Genomic DNA, 21,660 nt, shown 5'->3' on the forward strand with positions numbered 1-21,660 from the left:
ATGGACGTAATTTGCAGATATTATTTATTCCTGTTCACAAAACTTTAAATTCATTCACATTCATTAAATTTTCACTGTGATGTACTCGTATTGCATAACGGTAAGCACAGGTGGCAGATTTCAGTGCTTACACACAACAATGTGCCATTTTTCACACTTGCTAATGATGTGATCAAACCAGTGCATGCTACGTCAGGGCGCCCGGGCAGCGTGGAGAGTTGAAGGCTTATACCAACACATGGATAGTAACAATCTGACAGGCAGAGGAGGAAGAGTGTGGGGTAAGAGATGGTGGATGCGGAGGATGGAGAGGAGGAGGAGGAGGAGGACAAGAAGAGCAAGAACAGGAACAATAAATTCCCGATGAAATATGAGCAACTGTTAAAGACCATGTTCTTATTCTGTGAAAGACAAAGAGGAAAGCAGGACAACCCAAACTAAAGAGATTGTGTGTGTGATCAGGACAGGTAACAGCTATGTTAGCAAAAGGCTCTCTAGAAACAATGTGTGGTTTTGAGCACAGCTAAAACTGCCAGGAGGAGATGGTTTGATTTTGGTTTGAGTTATTGTAAATAGGTGCAGTCATTGTTTCTTGCAGACTGCCAGCAGACATTAACCTGCTAGAAGACCAGAAGTTGAAATAAAATCACCTGAATTAAGTAATGTGATTAAAAATGCACATCATGGAAGCAAAGGTAGAGCCTGACCACAAGTAACAGGTCCAGTTGTGAGCTGTGGGCACACACACACACATCCAGAGGCTTACACAATTCCTCTGAGTAACTAAACAAACAGCAAATGATGCAAACAGGAACAGAAGGTAGGAAAAGGTGAAGCACTGGCACAGAGATGAGGAACTTTGCCTGGTGGTGAAAGTCACATCATGCTGGTTGGTGTCCAGACAAAATGACATACCAGCTACATTACAGAGGCTTGCTGGTCTAAAACGTTATGGGAACGCTGGGTAGAAAGGCTTACTCTGCTACTGTTGCTGTAATGTTTGTCGAATGAAGAAGGCAAAACTGTGTTACTACATTTTAATACGTAAATATACAGAAATTGCAGCGATACCACCCTAGCACCAACACAATTAGTCCTTCCACTCATCTCATTAATGTGTGTTTCAGTAAGACGGTGCTGCCCATGCCAACACAACCAAAAGTGCAAAGATTATTTTAGCTAAGAACAACTGCAGAGCAATTAATTTAACTGCCATCGAATTCCAGCAAACATCTGGAATCAATTGTAGAAAGGTCATTATGTTAGTGAACAACCTCAGCAATGAAATATTAGACAGCAATATGCATTTAGAGTTTGACAAGTTAGCTAAAATGAGGCTAAATCAACCTAGCCTTAAAGGAAAATGAGCAAATGTTCGCCCACAGTGAAAAACATATTAGTTACACAATAAATGCTTTAAAATTGTGAGATGGGTTAGCAGGTTTACACATCCCAACCATACAGTGTTCATACAACAATAGATGTAGCCAACATGATGTCACCCATTGGTTCCTGGACTTTCTGAAGCTTTAAGCTGCCAGCATGTTGCTTTCTTGGAGCCAGAAGTGACCATATTTGGTTGAGAGAGTGAAGCGCTCAGTTATCAACTGATGCTAACACAAGCTTGGTTAAGCTTGGCAAAATGCATTCATAAACTATATGGATGCAACTCAGCAACACACATAACGGCTAATAGGAACTCATTAACTTATAAAACATGAGAATTTCACTCAACAAAACTGAAGCGTGAGCCTCTTGGACGGACTCTACCTCACACTCCAAAAGTCACCAACAATATAAACAGAGGTCCAGTTCAGTGACTCAAATTAGCTGAGGCCTAGCATACAGTTAGACTAGGAACAGCTCCCTGTGTCAGTCAAAGCAGCCATGTCTCTTAGCTAAAGCCTTACCAGTACATAGACCTTTTTTTTTTTTTTACATCAAGCTTTAAAGACATTTTTAAATGCTCCATTTTACAGTCTGTATTTTTGCTGTGGGTCTTTGTAGTCATTGCACAGCCCACTGTGAGACTTGGCCACCACTGTAAGCTTCTGGCCTGTGCAGGTCAAGAACGCTTTTTTTTTTTATTTTAATTGTTGCCAAACTAAACTTTTTATGCACAAGACAAAGATGGTTTTATACATGATTATTCATTTCAGAATAAAAGCACCCTATTTTTAAACATCAGTATTCTTTGAGGGTTTTTCAGAATGATTTCTTCTGTGTATTAATAATGGCAATATCCAAAAGCAAGTAAGCTAAAGTACTACATGCGCATTTAAGCTCTAATTTTGTATTATTTATAATCAATAGATGAGGGTTGCTGGAATTCATTTTCTTTGCTCCACATTCAGAGGGTTTCCCTCCAAAGCAAATAAAACTGTAATGACCCAAATCCCACATATTCCTGTCCATTCTTTTCTGTGAGGTCGGAGGGGCTAAGCAAGATACTGCTCTGCGAGGACTTTCCAAGTTCCCCTTGTGGCTTATGGGAAATTCTATAGCATGTCTGGCTCCTGAACAGGAAACCCAGCCCACAGACCAGGGGAAAAGACATAAAGAAAGTGTCGCCCTGTGTATATTTAAATAACGGGAGAAAGAGGGAGACTAAATGTGTGAATTATGTCATGTATCAGTAATGCAACTCCATGTTTCGAAATAAACAAATTACACATGCAAAAACTTATTATGTATTTAGCAGAGATGATTAGCATCAGTCTACAGTTATTTCCATGCAGCAATCACGGTAAATGGTTTGAAATGGTTAGTCAGACTATTTTGTAAGAGAACAGTAAAAGTGAAACAGCTCCTCCACCAGTTTAACACTTAGATGTCAACTTAGTTTGACCCCAGGAACACATTACACATTGTAAAACCTTACTATAACAGCTATTTGGCCACTTAGGCTGATTTGAATCCTTAGAGAGATGCTGCATGACTGTAAAACTACAACAGACAGCATTTCAGGTTCCCGGCCTCCTGTCTGAACCTCAGACTAGCCAAAGCTGCCCAGATAGCATCATGTTTGATTTGCATGAATGGAATCTAGACAAATTGTGTGTGTGTGTGTGTGTGTGTCTGTGTGTGTGTGTGTGTGTGTGTGTGTGTGTGTGTGTATGATCTGAGCTGGTAAAAGTGTAAATCTGAGCTACTGAGCTGCTTGTCTGCAAAATAAATAATAATTTTAAAAAATCTGTTATGCAGTATATTTAATTCCTATTCAATCTTAATACTAAATCCAGGCTGTTTTTCTTTTTAATTGGAAGAAAATTTCAGGGTTTTTTTTTTCTTCAGTTTGAATAAATGCTTAAAGAAGAGTGGCTTCGTGTGTGTGTATTTGTGTACAGATTGTGAGAGACTCACCTTTCCCATGCCAGCGTGTGCGTGGCCCATCTTGACTACCACGGGGAAGGATGGGGTTGTAAGCTGCAAACAAGAAAGACAACATAACAAAGGGGAGTCACAATAATTGTAATATTTAAAACTATCAATATAGTATCAATAAAGCATAAATAATAACATCATAAAAGTGTAACTGCTCTTTGTGTATGCCTTTGCAGAGCTATGGTTACAGACTCACCCCCCAAAGTTTAATTTGCAAAGTCAGAGGTGACAGCATTATTGCTACTAATATAATTGTTTCATAGATAACACAATAATATAGTTATTGTGCATGTTTTTGACCACAATAATTGTGATATGAAAATCTGATATCTGGACATCCCTAAAGGACATCTTCACCCCTACTGTTTGCTGACTCTGCTTAATCAGATGATGAGTTTGTAAACTCGTAGCTGGGTTTGTTGTCACACAGAGAACTCCAAGCAAACCAAAATGCGTCACTACGACCCATGTGACAACATTCAGTCTGCTTTATGGCCAGAAGTAAATACAGGAAGAAGGTGCTGTGTTCTGGACCTGTGGATAACATGCATTCATATTTACAGTATCTGGGCAGTTTTACTCATTTTACAGCTATTTGCTACAGTTTGTGTGCTCTGCACGTCTATGGTGTGCATCCCAGAATGCAAAGAATTCCTGTTTTGGTGAAGGCGTTTAGCTCAGAGTTGTAGCGTACGCCTTCTGGCCGGGTCAGCTTGAGGTTGGATTACGTTCTCACCATAAACAAACCATTCTGCAGTTTGTTTGGACCCGGACCGAGACCACCTCCTCCAAAGGGTCTTGGTGTGGTTGTTTTGATCCGCGCCAGAGTGCGATTACTGTGATTACATCTGCACAAACGAACCACACCAAATGGGAAAATTAATCAGTTTGATTTAAATGGTGTAAACAGTGCAGTGGTGAAAACATCCTAAGGTTGGGTGTTACACCAGTGAGAAGGACAAAGGTCAAATACATATTTTGGCATGTTTATTGTTGCATATTTACATAAAGTCCTAATATGAATGTGCTGAAAGAAGGAGAACAGAGATGTAGCAGTAAGATGTCACACTAAGAAGGAAACATTCAAAACCGTACTTTATGCTCTATATATACAGTAAGACAGACATGTGGTGAACACCACATTGAGATGCAACTAAAAGCAGACAACTATTTCCTTTGCAACCCTTGGATGTATACATGAAGTGTCCAGACCTGCCTTGTAAAATATTCCCACTGAACTTAAAGCTGCCCAGTTTAGGAGGGATGATGAGGAGACGGAAGAATGTGTGGGTTTAATACACAAAACGGCAACGTTCTGGGAAGCTGGAGCGACGACCACAGCTCGCTGGGATGGGCTTGGACAAACCCGACAGACCACAAACATGCTGTTTCTCATAGTTTGTACAACTGAAGTGGATGAAACATCAACACATTACTTCAAACGTGGTTTAAACGCCCCCTGATAAATTTACTGATATCACTGTAAATGGGATGCAATCCGAAGAGGGACTTTTCCAGGTTCATAAGCACTCTTCGCACTCTTGCATGAAATGGCAATGCCTGCTTATACGAGGTTAGGTTCACAATTCAGTTCAAAATTATCCAAAATTTGCATGGAGCTATATTTTCTGCAGTATTTTAGACATTCAGAGAACCTTCATCAAAGTCACAGTTTGACAAATGTATCTAGATAAAACACTATGTCTGTACACTCTGTGGAGACCTCTGGGTGAAGCTTAAATAAACACTGTAAAAGAAGATGTTCAGGCCACAGGCTTCGGGCCAGATCATACATTGAAATGTAAGATCAGGCCTGCGAGGAGGAAGGGAACGCCCAAGCAGCTGCTAACATTTGATCCAGACCGTCCCTGACAGTCAACAGGCTTCACATCCTAATGCTGATGTCAACTTGTTTCGAGGTTTGAACGGACATGGAGCTGCTTGAGGCTGTGAGCGTTGCTCCTGCTGACAGGTTCTGACAGTACAGGCCTGTCTGACACACTGCCAAGATAAAGTGTACTCTAATTGACTCCATTATCACTTTACAAGTGCCAGAATACAGAAGGGAGGCACGGGTGCAGCATGAGGCTCTTTTTGTTAAGTCCGAGTATTTAACTCTAGGTATGAAGATTACATAAAGGAGGAGGAATATTCAGACTGGAAAAATGTAGACGTAAGAAGTCAAATCTAACCAAGCAATACAGTCGAATCGTGGCCTGAAATGTAACAATGGTAACATGGTTTAAGTCACCATCCTCCAGAGTTTCATGAAATCAAATCCTGCTTTTTATTTTAATTTTAAATCAAGCTGTAAAGTCAGTCAGTATCGCACAGAATTCAAACTGCCTCCATACCATAGACTGTATATAAATGATGGATGTAGTCTCCAGGACTGAAAAGTGAAGCAATGTGTCCCTAAACCTGCTTTATTTCTATTCACCAGCAGGAAGCTACTCTTCTGGTTGCAAAAAGAAATCTAATTAAAGCCGCAAGCGGCTTAGGTTAAAGGCCCTCGGCACCTGTGAGCCCCCGCGAACCCCCCGCGACCTGCTTGAGAGCCGCTGCTCCTTCCACATGCGAACCGCCTTCCCTGCAAACCACCTGCCCTGCGAACAGCTTGCAACCAACCAGCAAGCCACCTGAGATCCCACTTTCAAGCAGTGTGCCACTGCTTCTGCCAAATGTAATCCCCACTGGCAAAAGTGGAAAATCTTGGCAAGGATGGACATGATAACACTGTTGATTCTATCTGTTTGTCTGTTTCGAAGTTTTCTACCTTTTTTCATGCATTTCAGAGAACCTAAATGTGATTCTCGCCATGTAATGCTTTGGTTCCATCTGTACAGCGTGCTAGTGCAGTTGTTGCCCTGAATCCATCAATGTAAATTAAGTCTTGTGCAGTACATAAGAAAAAAAAAATGGCAGGCAAATTTTCGTAAAACAAAGGCCAACTTCAGGGGCCTAGTGTGACAAGACCGTTGAAAAGAATACAAAACCTTTGATAACTTTAGATGCCCTATGTCTGTAGATGATGCTGAGCCATTTTGGTGATAGTGGGTCAAATGCTGTAGGAGAAGATGTCTCAAATACAAGGTGAGCGGAAAAAAAATGGCAGGCAAAGTGTAGAAAGAGTGCGTGAGTGATTGCGCAATACGTGTGACAAGGTTGTGGTTTCTCCATAGCGACGTGATCCTGACATTGGGGTGGTGGTCATGGATGCAGCATGAAAAATAGGGCATGGGTCCAATTGACTTTTTTGATGAGAAGTATCTGAAGAATGTTGAAACAAATGTCTCGGGCCTAATTATGTAAAAGTCTATAAGATAAACATAATCTCTCACTTGATTTATGGCAACAGTAAACAACTTTCCTTATGACTTTCAAGTCTCTACTTTCAGGTCTTATTTTATACAACATGATATTAAGTTTGAAGTTTATGGTCACAATTAAGAGTAAAACAGAAGATAAATACCACATGCTTAAAGTTAAGGTTTGCTGGAAACTGATGGAAGTGCATTTTTCTCGAAAGGAAATGTTTTGTTTTTATTACTGGCTAAAAATGGCTTCCTGGTTTAAAATCAGAGTAGTTAAATATACCTCACTGTATCCAAGCTAGCTAGGACTGGTTTTTCATTGTCACCCCTCTCATCTAAACTTGCTCATGTCTGGTTTCAAAAGACCACAATACAAAATTTTAGGCTTCAAAATAGCAGTCAGTGGGCAGTGGTCATGGCCATCTTTTATATACAGTTTATGCTTTACTCAGCATATTGAAATCCTGCTGATTTAATACAAAACCCATTTGGGAACCTGCACTAACAATGCATAATGTGAAGGGTTTTCAGTTAGGCACTGCTTTATTTGATTTTGAAGAAGCTAATTGTTTAAAAATCTACAGCATGTCACTACTTTAGTCCCGTGCGTATGTGCTGCATATCCCTAAATTATTCAACAGCAAATCTGAGACCATAACATAACTGAAACCTGTGCACTGCACCCAGTTGGCATGAAGTTTCTGTAGTGTTAGCATTCCTCTCATTCTTACAGCAACCTTATATCTGGCCAAGGATCTTTCTGCTTGTCTTACAGATCTACTGTTGCACAATCCAACACCTCCACATCCTTCAACCAGACTCAACAAGTGGCTCCATTACATAATGTGTCTTGACTCTCTTAATTAGCAGGAATGGAGTTGATGTAACATCTAAATCAAACCTGTGTTTTCTCTTTGTTTTGAAGACTGTGGGAAGTATGAGGCCTGTCAGGAGTTCCAAACTTGTACAGCGGTTACACGTGTGCGTCACATGACAAACGATAAGATGCCTGAGGTTCAACAAGTGTCTGAGAAGAGCCCAGCAGTAACACAGTGTGGGTGTCTGTTTATCTGCTGTTCAGGGTGGAAAGGGCTGCAGCCACCCACTCTGTCTGGATGCATTGCTTCCAGTCATTCCCATTAGCATGGTGATGACGGCAGACTTGTCAAGATGAGACGACCACATCCTCTCTCTCCCATGAAACCGACAAGGCCTCAGTATTATCTTCTTGTTTATTCACTGACCATAAAAACAGCTCAGCTGAAATTACAGTATCAGCTCCATGCTGATTAAGAGGAATCCCCAAAACTACCAAATTTAGACATGCCTTACAGTAGGAGCCACGTGCAGAGCCATGTGGCTGAGCATGTCACTCTGTATCATCTTTTGGGATAACATGCAATAAAGTCAGGCAAGTTGGTCGCAGACTTTTACATTTCAAATATTACATTACATTCTTTGGCAAGGTGACAAATATTACCTGCATTTAAATGTAAAAATACAAATAAATAAGATGCGAAATCCCACCAAATAAACATCCTTGAGACTGATTTTTATACAGAGCCCGCGATAGTGGATGATTTCTGCTTTTACGCCACCAAAAAAAAAAATGCCAGTGGGGCCCCCGAGTTGCTATGTTGTGTACTTTGCAACTAAAAACTGCAAATGATGTAGAACAGCAGTTACTGTTACTGAGCCAAGAAAATATCTCCCACCCCATCACACCACCAGCCTGAACTGTTGATGCAAGTCAGGATGGATCCATGCTTTCATGCTGTTTATGACAAATTCTGACCCCATGCAAATGAAGCAGAAATCAAGGTTCATCACACCAATCTTCTGTTGTCCAACTTTCTTAGCTGGCAGGAGCAGCACCCGGTGCAGTCTTCTGCTGCTGTAACCTATCTGCTACAGCAGCAGAAGACCACATCTGAAGGTTTCACGTGTTGTGCCTTCAGAGATGCTCTTCTGCATACCCTGGTTGTAACAAGTGGTTATACATCAAAATTTAGTCTTTATTTTCTGTTTTGCCCCCCCCCCCCCCAACATTTAATTTAGAAAATAGTTCAAGAAGGATAAACGCTCTTTGAGCAAGCAAGCTCAGTGGCTGTCAGTCAGAAAACTCATTAGCTTGGTCTGTTACAGAACAAGAAAAAGTCATATTTGTAAGCTTAAGTCATGTCTGAAGAGTGTGAAGCAGATTATACTTGGATTTGTACAGCATAAAGTCTCTAAATTAAATGCATTTAATAACACTTGAGTTTCAATTTTAATAGGTTTGGATAGGTGAATTTAAATTCTTTGTTAAGTGCTGTCACACTTCTATTTAAAAACTTCAAATGTATTCTGAAGATTTCAGCTATAAAAAGGAGTTCCTGGTTTAAACTGTGGCAGTAAGCCTTTCTTCAAACATAAGGGAGCCTATTTTATGGGAAAAGTCTTTATTTGACAGTGACTGATATTTTTAATGAGGGAGTTTAACAAAACAAGTTTCCCTCCTCGGTGGCCGTCAGCGTCTCAGAGCTGTCCGATGTGGAAATGTCGGTCTGAAACTTCAGCTTTCCTTTTTTTTTTTGCTGCATACAAACATTCAGCCTTTTGTTCTCAGCAAATCTGTAAAAGGCATCCAGTGTGGTAAAGATGTTAAGAAGTCACATGCTAAAAAAGCTAATTATATGGTGGGTGATTTTACCAGTCTAGGTTCTTCTTTGGGAACACACAGGCTCCCTTCAGTTACAGTAAAAGTGCCAGACGATCGGAGCTGGCACATGATGGAAATACTTCAGGGAAACCCATCCGCCAATCTCACCACCCTCTCCACATGACTGTATGCAAAGCTTGTTGTGTGAGTCAGGCAGGACTGTTCCTCAGGTCAGTGTCTGAGGTGAATCATGCCTTCCTAACTTCAAAACAAATCCACGTGACACCCTGAATGCTTCCATCTGTGACTGGAGAGCAGGACCGTCTCCAGTGGAAACACATTCATACGTCCCAACAAAGTGACAAATTCTACCTGGCAAAGCAATTGTAGGATTAATCACAAATAAATACTTCCCTACTATATATGGACAGACCCTGATTACAAGTTAAGGGGAAATATTTTAAAAAACAGATCCAACACTAAGGTTATATGAATCTGTGAAGGCACATTTTCAACTTTCAGAATCAAACGTTCAAGTTGCAGTAAGGCTGTAAAGCCAAAACATTTGCAAAAAGACGCTAAAATGCCCCACGATACAACATAATTAAATAAATTCACCTTGAGTCATTTGATCCATTGGTAATGCAAAAATTATTTATTATAGTAGCATTAAGTCAATTTCTATAGCCAGCCAACCAACAATTGTCTTCTGCACCACAATGAATTACTGTGGTCTGCCAGTGACACACACACACACACACACACACACACACACACACACACACACACACACACACACACACACACACACACCAAAATGAAAATCTTGCAGGGAGTAGTTCAGAGCTTCAGTTGCTGAACAGCGGGAGTTAAACCTCTCATTGGGGGCACATGCATTATAAAGGAAAACACATGGTGCATCCATCCTGCATTTATGATCTCTTAATTTTTATTATGGCCACTCAAAGCTGCCACATCAAGGAGAAGACATGAGGCGCGATGGTTTAGGCACACGATGAGAGCAGGGGGACCCTGACCCAAAATCCTTTTCAAGAGTCTGACTGCACCGAGACCAAAGACAGCCTGCCCACATCAAAACCTCGCCTCGGGATTAAGCGAGCCTCAAGAGGCCAGTAATGTTTATCACACGGGTCCCTACTAAGTTACTGACTGAATTCATACACCTGACAGGAATGGATCCCTTTGAAAGTGGTTCATGTAGACCTGTGAGTGTGTGGTTTTAAATGAAGGCAGGAGGGTATAGTGTACTTTGGAGCAGTATTAAGTGGATAGGTGGCCAACAGAAATAAACATTTATTACACCAACCACCCCCCCGGGAAGACATAAGGTACTTTAAACTGCGATGGTGGGTACAAGCCTAGTTTTTAGCCATCTGCAGAGAGCAGTGTTTGAATCCAAATGCATAAAAATTAGAGAATCGAGTGAGTATTATGCTGTGGTTACAGATGAACAAACTTTTGACAGTTACAAAGATTAAATAGAAGCATCCCAACTGGAAGCAACACAAAGTGGGAACTGGTACAAGACTGGAAGGTTCTGTGAAGGGTGTAAAAATACCTTCAACATCATCAGCAGTCATATATTGAGGATCAGGGATCAGTGAGGTGTTGCTATAAGACACTAGCTATCCTAGCCATAGCTTGTTATTTTATATTCTCACAAGGGCAATTTTATTATATAACCTTGAGTTGCATAATGACCATTAAAATGGATCTTGAATCGTGAATTTCATAGGGTGAAAATGGCAGTTAAAACGGGGTAGATTCATGTAAAAATCACCAAAAAAATGTGTCACTGTCCAAAAACTTGTGGACCCAACTGTGCATTTACTGTACAAATATAACAGTGGTATCCCTATTTTCATCTAACTGGCCCGATAAGAATATTTCCTATAATGTGAAACTCCTTGTTTAGGCCTCAGTCACACAGCCGTAGAGAGGGGTTGGCAACTGCCTGGCAACCACCAGCTGGGAGGGAAAATAAATTTTCCCCAGTGGAAGTGGTTGCTAGCAGTTGTTGTAAAATTGAGTGCTAAGCCCCAGACACGCAGGTCTAAAGACCAGTCAGTCACCCCATGGTAACCACCAGACGCTAGGGAAAACTGTGTAATCCCCAAGTGGTTTACAAGAGGTTGCAAGAAGCCGATTGCTCTTGCAAGACGTTGCACTGAAAATCTCATAGCAATTGCTGTTTGAAACTTGATGGTTTCAGCGGTAAGACACAACTCTGTAGCTGTGTCCACACAGGAAGTGACAAGCAGTGACATGGCAATCAGCAAAATCAATTACATTTAGCAACTTCAAGCGATTCCAAGCAAAAATGATGCAAAGTGGGCGGGGTCTGAGATAAACTTTTCTCAAATTGAACATTTATTTATTTATTTTTTTGTAATTTTCCCTTTGTGAACCAACACAGTGGATTTTAAATCAAGCAATCAGGGGTTTTACAAAAGCACTACTGTTTTGGAATTACAATAATTTGTATACACAGTCTCTCATTTTCAGAGTCTGTGTCATTGTCCAAATACTTATGCAGGATCTACATATAATAACTGAGCTCATACTCAGTTTGAGTGATGAGTGTTATTGTAACTATAAGATATTTGTTATTGTTCCCTGAAAACATGTGAGGAGTGCAGAATCTGTACTTGAACAGTTATATTTCCAGTATATTTCAGAGCTGTTTAGTCAACATTTTTCACTGAGTTGTGTGTCTACTTTAAAACTGTATGCCTCTGACTATCTGTCATCATCACTCATTTTTAATGTTTCAGTGGAGACAAACTTCCAGCACAGCTGCTCTCATTAAACTGCATTTTATTTCATTTAGCCAGATGATATAGTGATGAAGTAATGTTCCTATCTGCATTACACCACCTTGATAAAGGTTAACAATGCCAATTATTATTGAACCGTGCTGATACTTTAAGCTCGCTCTGACAACAGAGAAAGAAAAATACTTTAAGTGGAACAATTACATTTTATTGTGTTGCATTAAACGCCCTCCCCTCCCAATTGTTTCTTCCCTCCATCTTTCCAATTCACAAAAAAAAACAAAAAAAACCCCCAAAACAATAGTTTCACTGTTCATGTGTTAAGAAAATATCTGGAACAAATGAAATGGAGCATTAAAACAAATATTAAGTCAACTGTTACTAATTACAGGCACTTATATACATTCTAAAGTGAATTCTACACTTCATTGAATGGGAAAAAGGCCAGGCCTGGAGTCAGCTAGCTATTTGCTAAAATTTGCTGTGGACATTGCTTGTCATTGTGAGCTTGTTGGGCTGTAATGTAAAATGTATGCGTTAAATGTGTTAAATAAACAAAAAGTGTTAGTTTGCTTAAGAAGTGCTAGTAGGCAGAATTTTGTTATCTTTGGATAAAGACAGATTAGCTATGGTCTGGCTACAGCTAACCTAAGTTAAGTTACCCCTGATTTTAGCTACATGTAGCTATGTTTCTCAAAGTATTACCACAATATTTAACAGTTCCTTTCTTTTACTACTATTACTGTTCAAAAATAATGTCAATAGGTTGTTATATGGTATTATTTCCTAATGAAATGGTATTTGTTTGTCCCAACTACTTTTTGCAATAAAGACTTTCAAAGTTAAAGTCCTAATTTGTATCTAAGACCTCCTAAAATTTGTTTCAAGTACTGACTGGAGAACAGCAGACTATAAACTTCCAAAACAAATTTTACACATGCCCCCAAACCAAGAGTGACATAAGCATGACACATACAGTAGTTCCAGGATGCATTGCTATAGCAGACTTTTAAAAGTTGTCATAGCAACTTCCTGGGCAAACATCCGCCCAACACTGCAGCAGATGCACATTGTGTTAAACTGTGTATAGTAAAAGCCATTTAATGCAGCGTGGTAATTATTGTTGTGGAATTTAAGCTCATCTGGCTTCCATTAGGGTCTGTCCTGGTGTATTTCCATGAGGGAGGCAGCTGTCTGGAAAACAATCCCGAGGATAGAAGTTTCCAGGGTGGATGCTTCCTAGTACTAAGGTGCTGATGGAGAAGTGACGGAAACAGCCAGTGGCGTCTTCTGGTGGTCAAGCCACCTGCTTTGTCATCATAAGCAAGTGTTTAAAGAGGGGAAGAAATGTTTGTGGTTGGGCTCTTTCTCAAGATAAAAACCTTCAACTTACCCCAGTCAGTGTAAAGGTTATGAAATATTTAGAGCTGATGGAGTAATCCTTTATATAAGGATTATTTTCAAACTGACATATTTAGTAAACAGACAAGATAAAATGTTTCTTGTCTATTACATTGAACTAAGTGCCAGGTCACCAAAGCAACAGCTTCATGTCACAAATTGTCGCCAAATTCGATGTTTTCTCAAGGTTTCTACTGAATACAGATTGTCAAAAATTCCAGCTGCTAATTAATGCCAAGCAACAAGCTACTTCAATACTAGAATTTCAATCACCAAAACTGAAGCACAAGCTTCTTTGGCTGGTCTGTACCATGCAGACAAGAAACTAAAACTATAGAAACTGAAACTGTTTTTGTACCAGGCTGTAAACATGCTTTTTAATGCTGTGAAGTTGGGCATTTTAATAAGGGAGTCTATGGGGATGGACTCACTTTTGAAGATAGCCTCGAGTGGCCACTAAAGGAACTGCAGTTTTAGGCATTCCTGCACCAGCTTCATTTTCATTCTGGAAGACGGCTCTTTGCTGTAAACTACAAACACTGGCATGCCTAACTAAAAGGATAAACATTTTAAAATAGCTATGCCCATGCATCTCATCCATATGGTATCTAAGTGCTGTAGCCCTATCACATCCACTGTGATGCTGTTGGGATTACTTCGCAGATGCATACACAGAGCTGGTGATTTTCTACTCCATTTGGAATAAGTATGTGTAGCTGGTGCCTTTGTAGTATAGTGGCCACAACAAATTGGATGGTAAGCGAACGCCCACATAGAGCCTTGCTTACACTTGCTGATGGCAACATTTACATCACACAGAAGGTATACCTCTAGAAAAAGAGTGTAGGCTTGTAGGAAGCTATGCCAAAACTCTTTAAATACCTCTTGGTCCCATCTTTGAGAACATTAACAACTGACTAAAACTGCTCTGAGAGAGTTCCTTGTAATATCTGAGTGATCTCACACGTGGTTGATATTACAGATGGTTAGCCAATATATTTTAATAACAGGACGCAGCCACTACTTCAGTCCAGTCCATTCATTTTAAATAAACAGAGATTTGTTTGAAACTCGGTGTTAAGTACATGTCCAGACTCCACTTGAGTGCAGCTATTTAGGTCCAGCTCCTCTGCGGTCGTGCTGTAATAGGGACCTGGATAGGCCTTATTAGCGATAATCAATTCACTAACCTACATTCCTGCTCCTGAAGAAAAAGGACAGACGGGCCTCGGGTGAGCCAGTCCTGCAAAAGCCATCAATGCTGTGCCACATTCCTTTTAGTCTAAGAGGAAAAGTGATGTTTCTTTCCCAGTTTCCAGGGGCTTCGGCAGTATTAGGTCTCGGAAAAGGCTGAGCAGAAATGAAGTGGCTGTGTGCAATGCTGGCTTCTGCGCATTATGATGCATGGAGTGAATGGAATCATTCAGTCAAACCTTTTGGTGATGCTGGCAAAAACAATCACAGATCCAAACCTGCACCTGTGAGTAATGCAACGGTGCGCCAATACAAAGTGTTCTCTTGTGGCGTCATATATATTTACTTCTCGTTTTCCCCTGCCCATGTCTCCACACACTTTGAGAGGTCAGAGGTCACTGTGACACACTGCTGGCAGTTGGTGTTGTCCATGAAAGCCACTCAGCTGCCTCTACTCATCTCTGAGCACGTGATTTTCCAAGAAAATGTTCATGCAGTCCTTCTTTGAATAATTCCTTCCTGCACAAGATCCTGTTCCAATATCCTGTTCCCACAGAAAACACATTTTCAGGAGAGTTGAATGTTTTAAAAAGGCAGCTTCATTGTAGTATTTAGGACATAAAGCAGATGTCTGGATATAGTGTTGCTTTAACTACGTTTATGCTGGACTTTGTGGTTTGCCACAGTTTCGTGCAACATTGTGAAGAAAATTACAGCTCACCAAGGCATAAATTAAATTTCTCGATGCTGGGATCAGGTCTTCTTGAAATGCAGCAACAGGCAGAGTGGGAAGTTAAACTTTTCAAACACAAATTCATTCAATTTACTTCACCCCTGAAGCCCCTGATCTAGACCCAAGAGAAAAATCTGGGGTCCATCCACAGACAGGCTCAGTCCGCTTTTATTAGTTGTTAATTCTATAAGAATAAGCAAATACAGGCCTCAGATGAGCCCAATCATCTGCAGAGGCTATTAGGATAATCAGTAATGAAGTGAGAAATACTGCACAATCTGCCATGCTTTCTCAACATGCTGTGATTGCTCTGCTGGCTTTCACTGAGGTTTTAGAGCATTATTTCAGTCGCAGCTTTTCAGGTCTGTACTCTGGAATTCTTATTTTTAAGTCCACTCAGGCTTTCTGTGGGCCCTGCACTGAAAAACAATGACTGTGCATACAGAATAGGGCCTCGTTAGAATTACGATATATTTTGAAAATTAAGGTAAATGGGTGTAAAAGACAAGACTATTTAGATGTTAGAGGGAAATAGAGAAGAACATGCAACGGATGCAAACATTAAAAAAGAGATAAAGCTAATGTGGCACAGACCATCTGAGACCATATGTCGGATTTAATAAGTAAATTCTAGTCTTATTAGTCTTTTAGTTAGTAATTTTAGATATGTCTGTCTATCATACTGTACCTGCATAGCTATCAGATGCAGTTTGCTAGTGTTAGCTGAAAACTTAATGCCTTCTCATTCAAATATGGTCACTTCTGAATCTAAAAAAGGAGGAATAAGGAACTTTTTTGACAGTGGAGGAATGAAAGGCAGCCATGTGCAACATGCACACCAACGCTCGGCCCAAATGTCAGCACTGCTACTGCTTTTAATCAAGACATGGTACACAGGGAGGAGAGAGGGAGAACATCAAGGGGGAAGATGTTTTGGAACAGCTGGATGTGGCAAAGCTAATCTGTATTCATACCAGCTGTGCAAGCAGCAGCAAAGGGTGGTACTCTGCAAAACACTGAAGCAGTACTGATAAATGAACTGGAATGGATTTACATTTGAAAGCAATCAAGCTGTAAAATCTTCTAAAGATATCTGAATCAGAGAAAATGTTCAGGAATTAATAGTGCAAATCTGGGTTTGCACCAGAATACTCATGATGAGAACCAAGTGGCTGGCAGCCACGATTAAGTAACACTAATTAGTTTCCTGTCATTTAGCTTTTTCTCTATCAAATGATTTTCCTAAAAATTGTCATATAGTAAATTATCTCAGGAATTCAGATGAGTTTTGCTTTTTATGCATCAAGTTTTGAGAATCAGTCAACTGGGAAATGTTTGCATCACCTTTAGCCAATCCAACAGTCAGTGTCTTTCCTCATCGCAAACTAAATGTCTATGAATTGTGAGCAATCACAGTGATAATCTCTTCTTCAACGTTTCATTTAAATACATTATACTTACATTTTTTTAATCTATGCAGTGAGGAAATATAATTTTTTGTGGCATACCATAACCTTTATTTTCTTGATTCTTAGCTCAGAGATACTCAAAATCCCATTTGATGGGAACATGATATAAGCACTGTAATGAACCTATGTCAAGTATAATGAACAACTGTGGCAGAACAGTTGAGCAAACGCACCAGAAGGTTGAGTGTTTGTGAGATGACTCAGACAACGGGTAGAGATCCTCTCTGTCAGTTTGACAAAAACACTGTTATTGCAAGTTATCGAAACACCTTTTTGAATATCTTAACAGCTCGAAAAATGCTTGAATAATGTGACTGTGTTTCCATGCTGCGCATAAATGTTTGTGTGGAGTCTCCAGTCTGGTTAATGGGGGGGATTCCAGCCACAAATCCAAATGTGGATGACTTTCCTCCTGCTCTGGTTTGTACAGCTATGGACAACAAAAACCCCACACCCTCTGGTCCCTCCAGAGTACAGTTCCTGACTGCCCACAGAAAGACTGAGCCATCCAAAAGAAGAGCTTTTAAAGGAATCCCTCCAAACAAGAGTTAGAGTTTGTTTTATTTTCCCTTTTTTTTTAATTTTTTTTTTTTTTTTTGCAAAGTGCTTTCAACCATTAACAGGCTACTAAAACTCCATCAACTTAAACAATTTGAGTAGAAAAACTTACCCGGATCACATGTCTTGACTTTTTTTTGGCCTATAGAGTGCATGACAGCAAGCTGCAAACACCACACTGACACAATAGTAGCTCAAAACACAGCAACATTAGCATCATTTAGAGCTGTCCTACAGTCCTAGCACTAACATCGCGGTTAGGAAGAAGAAGAGGAAGTATAATAACACTGGTCAGCAACCATTTTGCTGCTGGGATTCTTTCACCTGTACTTTAACAAACTTCATTTGCTGACTCCAAATCTGAAAACCATTCTCATCTAGAACATCCCTTTTTTTCCAGTTAGGATGTTTCACGTACTGGAGAAATACAACGACTGACCAGAAACAGCGACATGTTTCAGCATCGAAGGGGTAAGTTTGCTCTCCAGAAGAGGACGTTGCTTTTGTTGGTCCTGAAATCCGTGAACTGATGCTTGATGATGAGTTTGAAGGTAAACTGAAGCCAACTGAATCAGCAGCATGGGAAGCATTCGTGCAGGTTGCCCAGAATTTTCTTGGCAATCACAGAGCAGAGAATTATGCTGAGCTTGTGGATGACATGCTGAAAGCAGATCAGCTGTTGAGTGCCAGAATGTCACTGATGATGCACTTTTTACATTCTCATATTTCCACCAAATCTGGGCAATGTCAGCGATGAGCCCGGGGAAGATTTCATCAAGATATAAAAGTGATGGAATACCGCTATCCGGGAAAACGTAATCCAAGCATGAACGGTGACTACTGTTGGTCCTTGCAAAGAGAGATGCATGTGCAGTACAAGAGCAAAAGAAAGTGCCTCAAACACTTTTGAACACGCTGTCCTTGTTTTAATTTGAGCTAACTTGACAGAAATGTGCTTTGGTATCATCTTCTGGTTTGTTTTCAGAGTCAACACATTAAAACAATTTTGGTGGGAGCTTCAGACCAGAAGAAGAAGAAGAAGAAACCATGTTTAAGTTTCCTTGTCTTTATATCTAATTTCTCTGTTCCTGACAACTGAACAAGTCAAAATGTGTATTCCCCGACCGGCTGAGAGTGGTTGCTGGTGGTCGCTGTGAAATCAAATTCATGCAAGCCTAGAGACTGCTTGGTGACCACCAGATGAATAAGTGAGTGGTTGCAGGAGGTTGCTTGCTGTCGCTAGGTGTACCGAAAACCCCCTTGTGATTGCTTTGGTCACTAGTAGATTGCCATAGTTGCCAGTGGTTTGTATGGAACTGCTCGCTGAGCGGTAGTGAAACTGTGAAAAGTGTGACATAAACTGTAAACAGACTGTCTGCCTTCACAGTGAATGCTGTGATTTATGAAATGTGGCAATTGCAGTAATGAAGCACAACTTTAATTTATTGTCCTCCATTTCTGGTTTGTGTTGTCATTTCAGTATCACTCGGTGGTTAGTTAACAAGCCTTTGCAGACAAGTTGGTGTCTTCCATGCAAACTACGGGCAATCTGCTAGTGACAGCCAGCAACCGGTTGGGGAATACACATCTTTCTACAGCAACTGGAGGTTGCCATGGGTTTGCAAACTGCTGTAAAGGTATGTGTGACAGGCTGAACCAAGCTGGCTGGACAGTACTAGAATCAGCTGATAACTCCCCAACTCTACCCTCCCAAATATGGACATTTCCAATTAAAAAAAAACACAACAATAACAACAAAACAGTGCTGGAAAAAATGCCAAAATCAAGGATTTAAGGGTAGTGCATGTATGTGTCATTCTTCATTCATCTACAGTCTGTGGGTTACACTGAACAAACAAATTGCTCATTTGTATATTCACCACAATGTGCTAAAGAACATCAAAAGGTTGTGAAGACCTGGAGGGAAATACGGCCACTGCAGATCATTTTCTGTGGATTTATAATAATGACACGTTCACTTGGGCCCTTGTTATTCAACAACACAGTGAAGAGAATATCTAAAAAGGAGTTACAGCCCAGGTAAGCATAAACAGACAATGATTCGGGGTAATGTGACCCTGATACTGCCTGAAATGAGCAGTATTCCACAGGAATGATAAACTGTGGAATTTTCCACTTCCCACCAAACCCATGAAATTAAACTGTTCTATAAATATTATCTATTCCTGAAGGTTACATGACTCTTTCTTAAAACAGTAACTCATCAGCTGTCTTGGTTTCCTGTTCTCGTAAACATTATGGAAAATTTCAGACCTCTGAATTACATACAGTATGCTTAGACAAATGGAAAAAAAATGGCAGGGGAATCCTGATACTGTGATGTCACGTTTCTAAGTTTAACCCTGCCCGAGTCCCTCCACCCTCCCGGTCTGTGACGTCAGCATCCTGTGCACCCCACTGACACCCTTAACCTCTGACCTGCTCATGACTCACTCGAACATCTTCCCTAAATTAACTTTCCCTCTCCCCGCTCCCATGCACACCTTCCCACTGTTGCTCAGGTTTCTGGGAAAAGCTGGCCTTTTACAGTTTCTGATCAGAAGGAACCATTTACTCCTTTTTCCAGATGAACTCTGCTTGAAGCAGTTAGTAAGATACACCGTGATACCTGCAAAAGAACACCACACCAGTTTAAAGGAAAGCAATATGACTAAATGCACGTACCAGTTTGGGCTTCCTACTCAAATAAGCAACTAATTCTCAGAAGTGCAGGTTATGTTTGTCTGCTTTCCCAGAAGTCATCTAACACTCACACAGGTGACCAGTAAAGTAAATACCAGCTTCCTTTAGTGCTTCTTCTTAAATCTAACTAGTGAGAAGGACACTGGCACAGAGCTCAGGTATGCCCATTAATGAACTAACTTGACAATTTCGTGCAGGTTTCTTCTGATGGTTAGCAAGGTGTAACTAGCTGGCAATGTGGTGGCATTTGTCTCTCATAACTAGTTACTAAACTAACTAATAAACAGCCTAACCTTTCTATAAGCAAAAAGAAAACAGCCAAAATTTGAAAAACTGTACCAAGGTACAGTAACACTGTTAGATTATTTTGTGACTGTATGAGGCCAGCAGAGCACACAGTGTATACTGATACAATAGAGGATGCTCACATTAAATATGGGCAAAGTTTCAAATAATGATGTCAGTGTATGCACAAGTAAATCCCTATGAGCCAAAATCGCAGGCTTCAGGCTGCTCTGAGCACTTGGTAAGAACACTTAGCTTCTGCTCTTTGATCTCAGTGAGAGAGGACATCCTTAATATGGCCCTATGATAACTTCTTTCTTTAAAATGTTAATGAAGGCCCCTTTAGGGTCACTTACCCAGCCTCATTATTTCTGCTGTGTTTATGTAGCTTGTGGTAAAGCTATTTATAATGCTTTACCACAAGTTATACTGCAGACTATAAAACCAAAAGCAATGATCTTTTAAGAAGTTTTCATCAAAATATTCCTTTTTCTCCTTGTAAAACTGCATCCTTTGGTGTTGTGTTGGTGAGTCATTTCATATTGTTACTTTTGCCAATTATGTGATTCCAAAGAATGGTGAAAAATCCAAATAAAAAAAAAAAAGAAACACACAGAAATGTGTCTCATATTAACGTGATGATGACCTAGTTTGAGAGCACCTAACAGACTTTTCTGTTCTCAGCACTGAACCCAGCTTCGGCATTCTCTCAACCTTAAGGAATTTGTCAAAGCTATTTCCATGCTGTCATATGCGCATGTTTATGGTTAGGCCTGGTGTCTCATTGTCTCATGGCGTAATACAACGTAGTCATTTTGTGGGGTTTCCTGACCGCACACACACCAAATATGTACAGTACAGTACAGCAGGGGAGCCTGCGTCTGAGCAGCGAGTGCTGCGGTTGCATTTGGCCCGCCTCAGTAGGAAGTTACTGACCGTTCATCATATTTTATTGTAGGGGGAGTCCCATTGTGAGCAGGATCACTGGTCAGGGCCGTGTTTGTGTTTCTTCGTTTGATGTCTTAACTGCACATCAGTTGACAAGACGTGCTAGAGTTGGTAGCCAGTCAGCATCTGCTGAAGTGTTCAGTGAAGTTGACAGACTGAACAGCCCCCCCCCGGCCCTCATATCATTTTTTATTCAGCCGGGAGAGCGAGGACGTGAACAGCAGCCAATATCAAA

General features: G+C 40.5%; 1 protein-coding gene across 1 annotated transcript in view; it reads right to left on the reverse strand.

Annotated features, from left to right (window-relative positions):
- The window catches only part of syn3 (synapsin III), a 118,370-nt gene that overhangs the window by 14,157 nt on the left and 82,553 nt on the right, over positions 1 to 21,660 (reverse strand). The window contains exon 7 of the mRNA XM_030719848.1: positions 3,364 to 3,426. Coding sequence (XP_030575708.1) covers positions 3,364 to 3,426 — 63 coding nt within the window. The remainder of the gene's footprint in view (positions 1 to 3,363; positions 3,427 to 21,660) is intronic.

Source organism: Archocentrus centrarchus, chromosome 23, assembly GCF_007364275.1.
Source record: "Archocentrus centrarchus isolate MPI-CPG fArcCen1 chromosome 23, fArcCen1, whole genome shotgun sequence".
Classification (NCBI taxonomy): domain Eukaryota; kingdom Metazoa; phylum Chordata; class Actinopteri; order Cichliformes; family Cichlidae; genus Archocentrus; species Archocentrus centrarchus.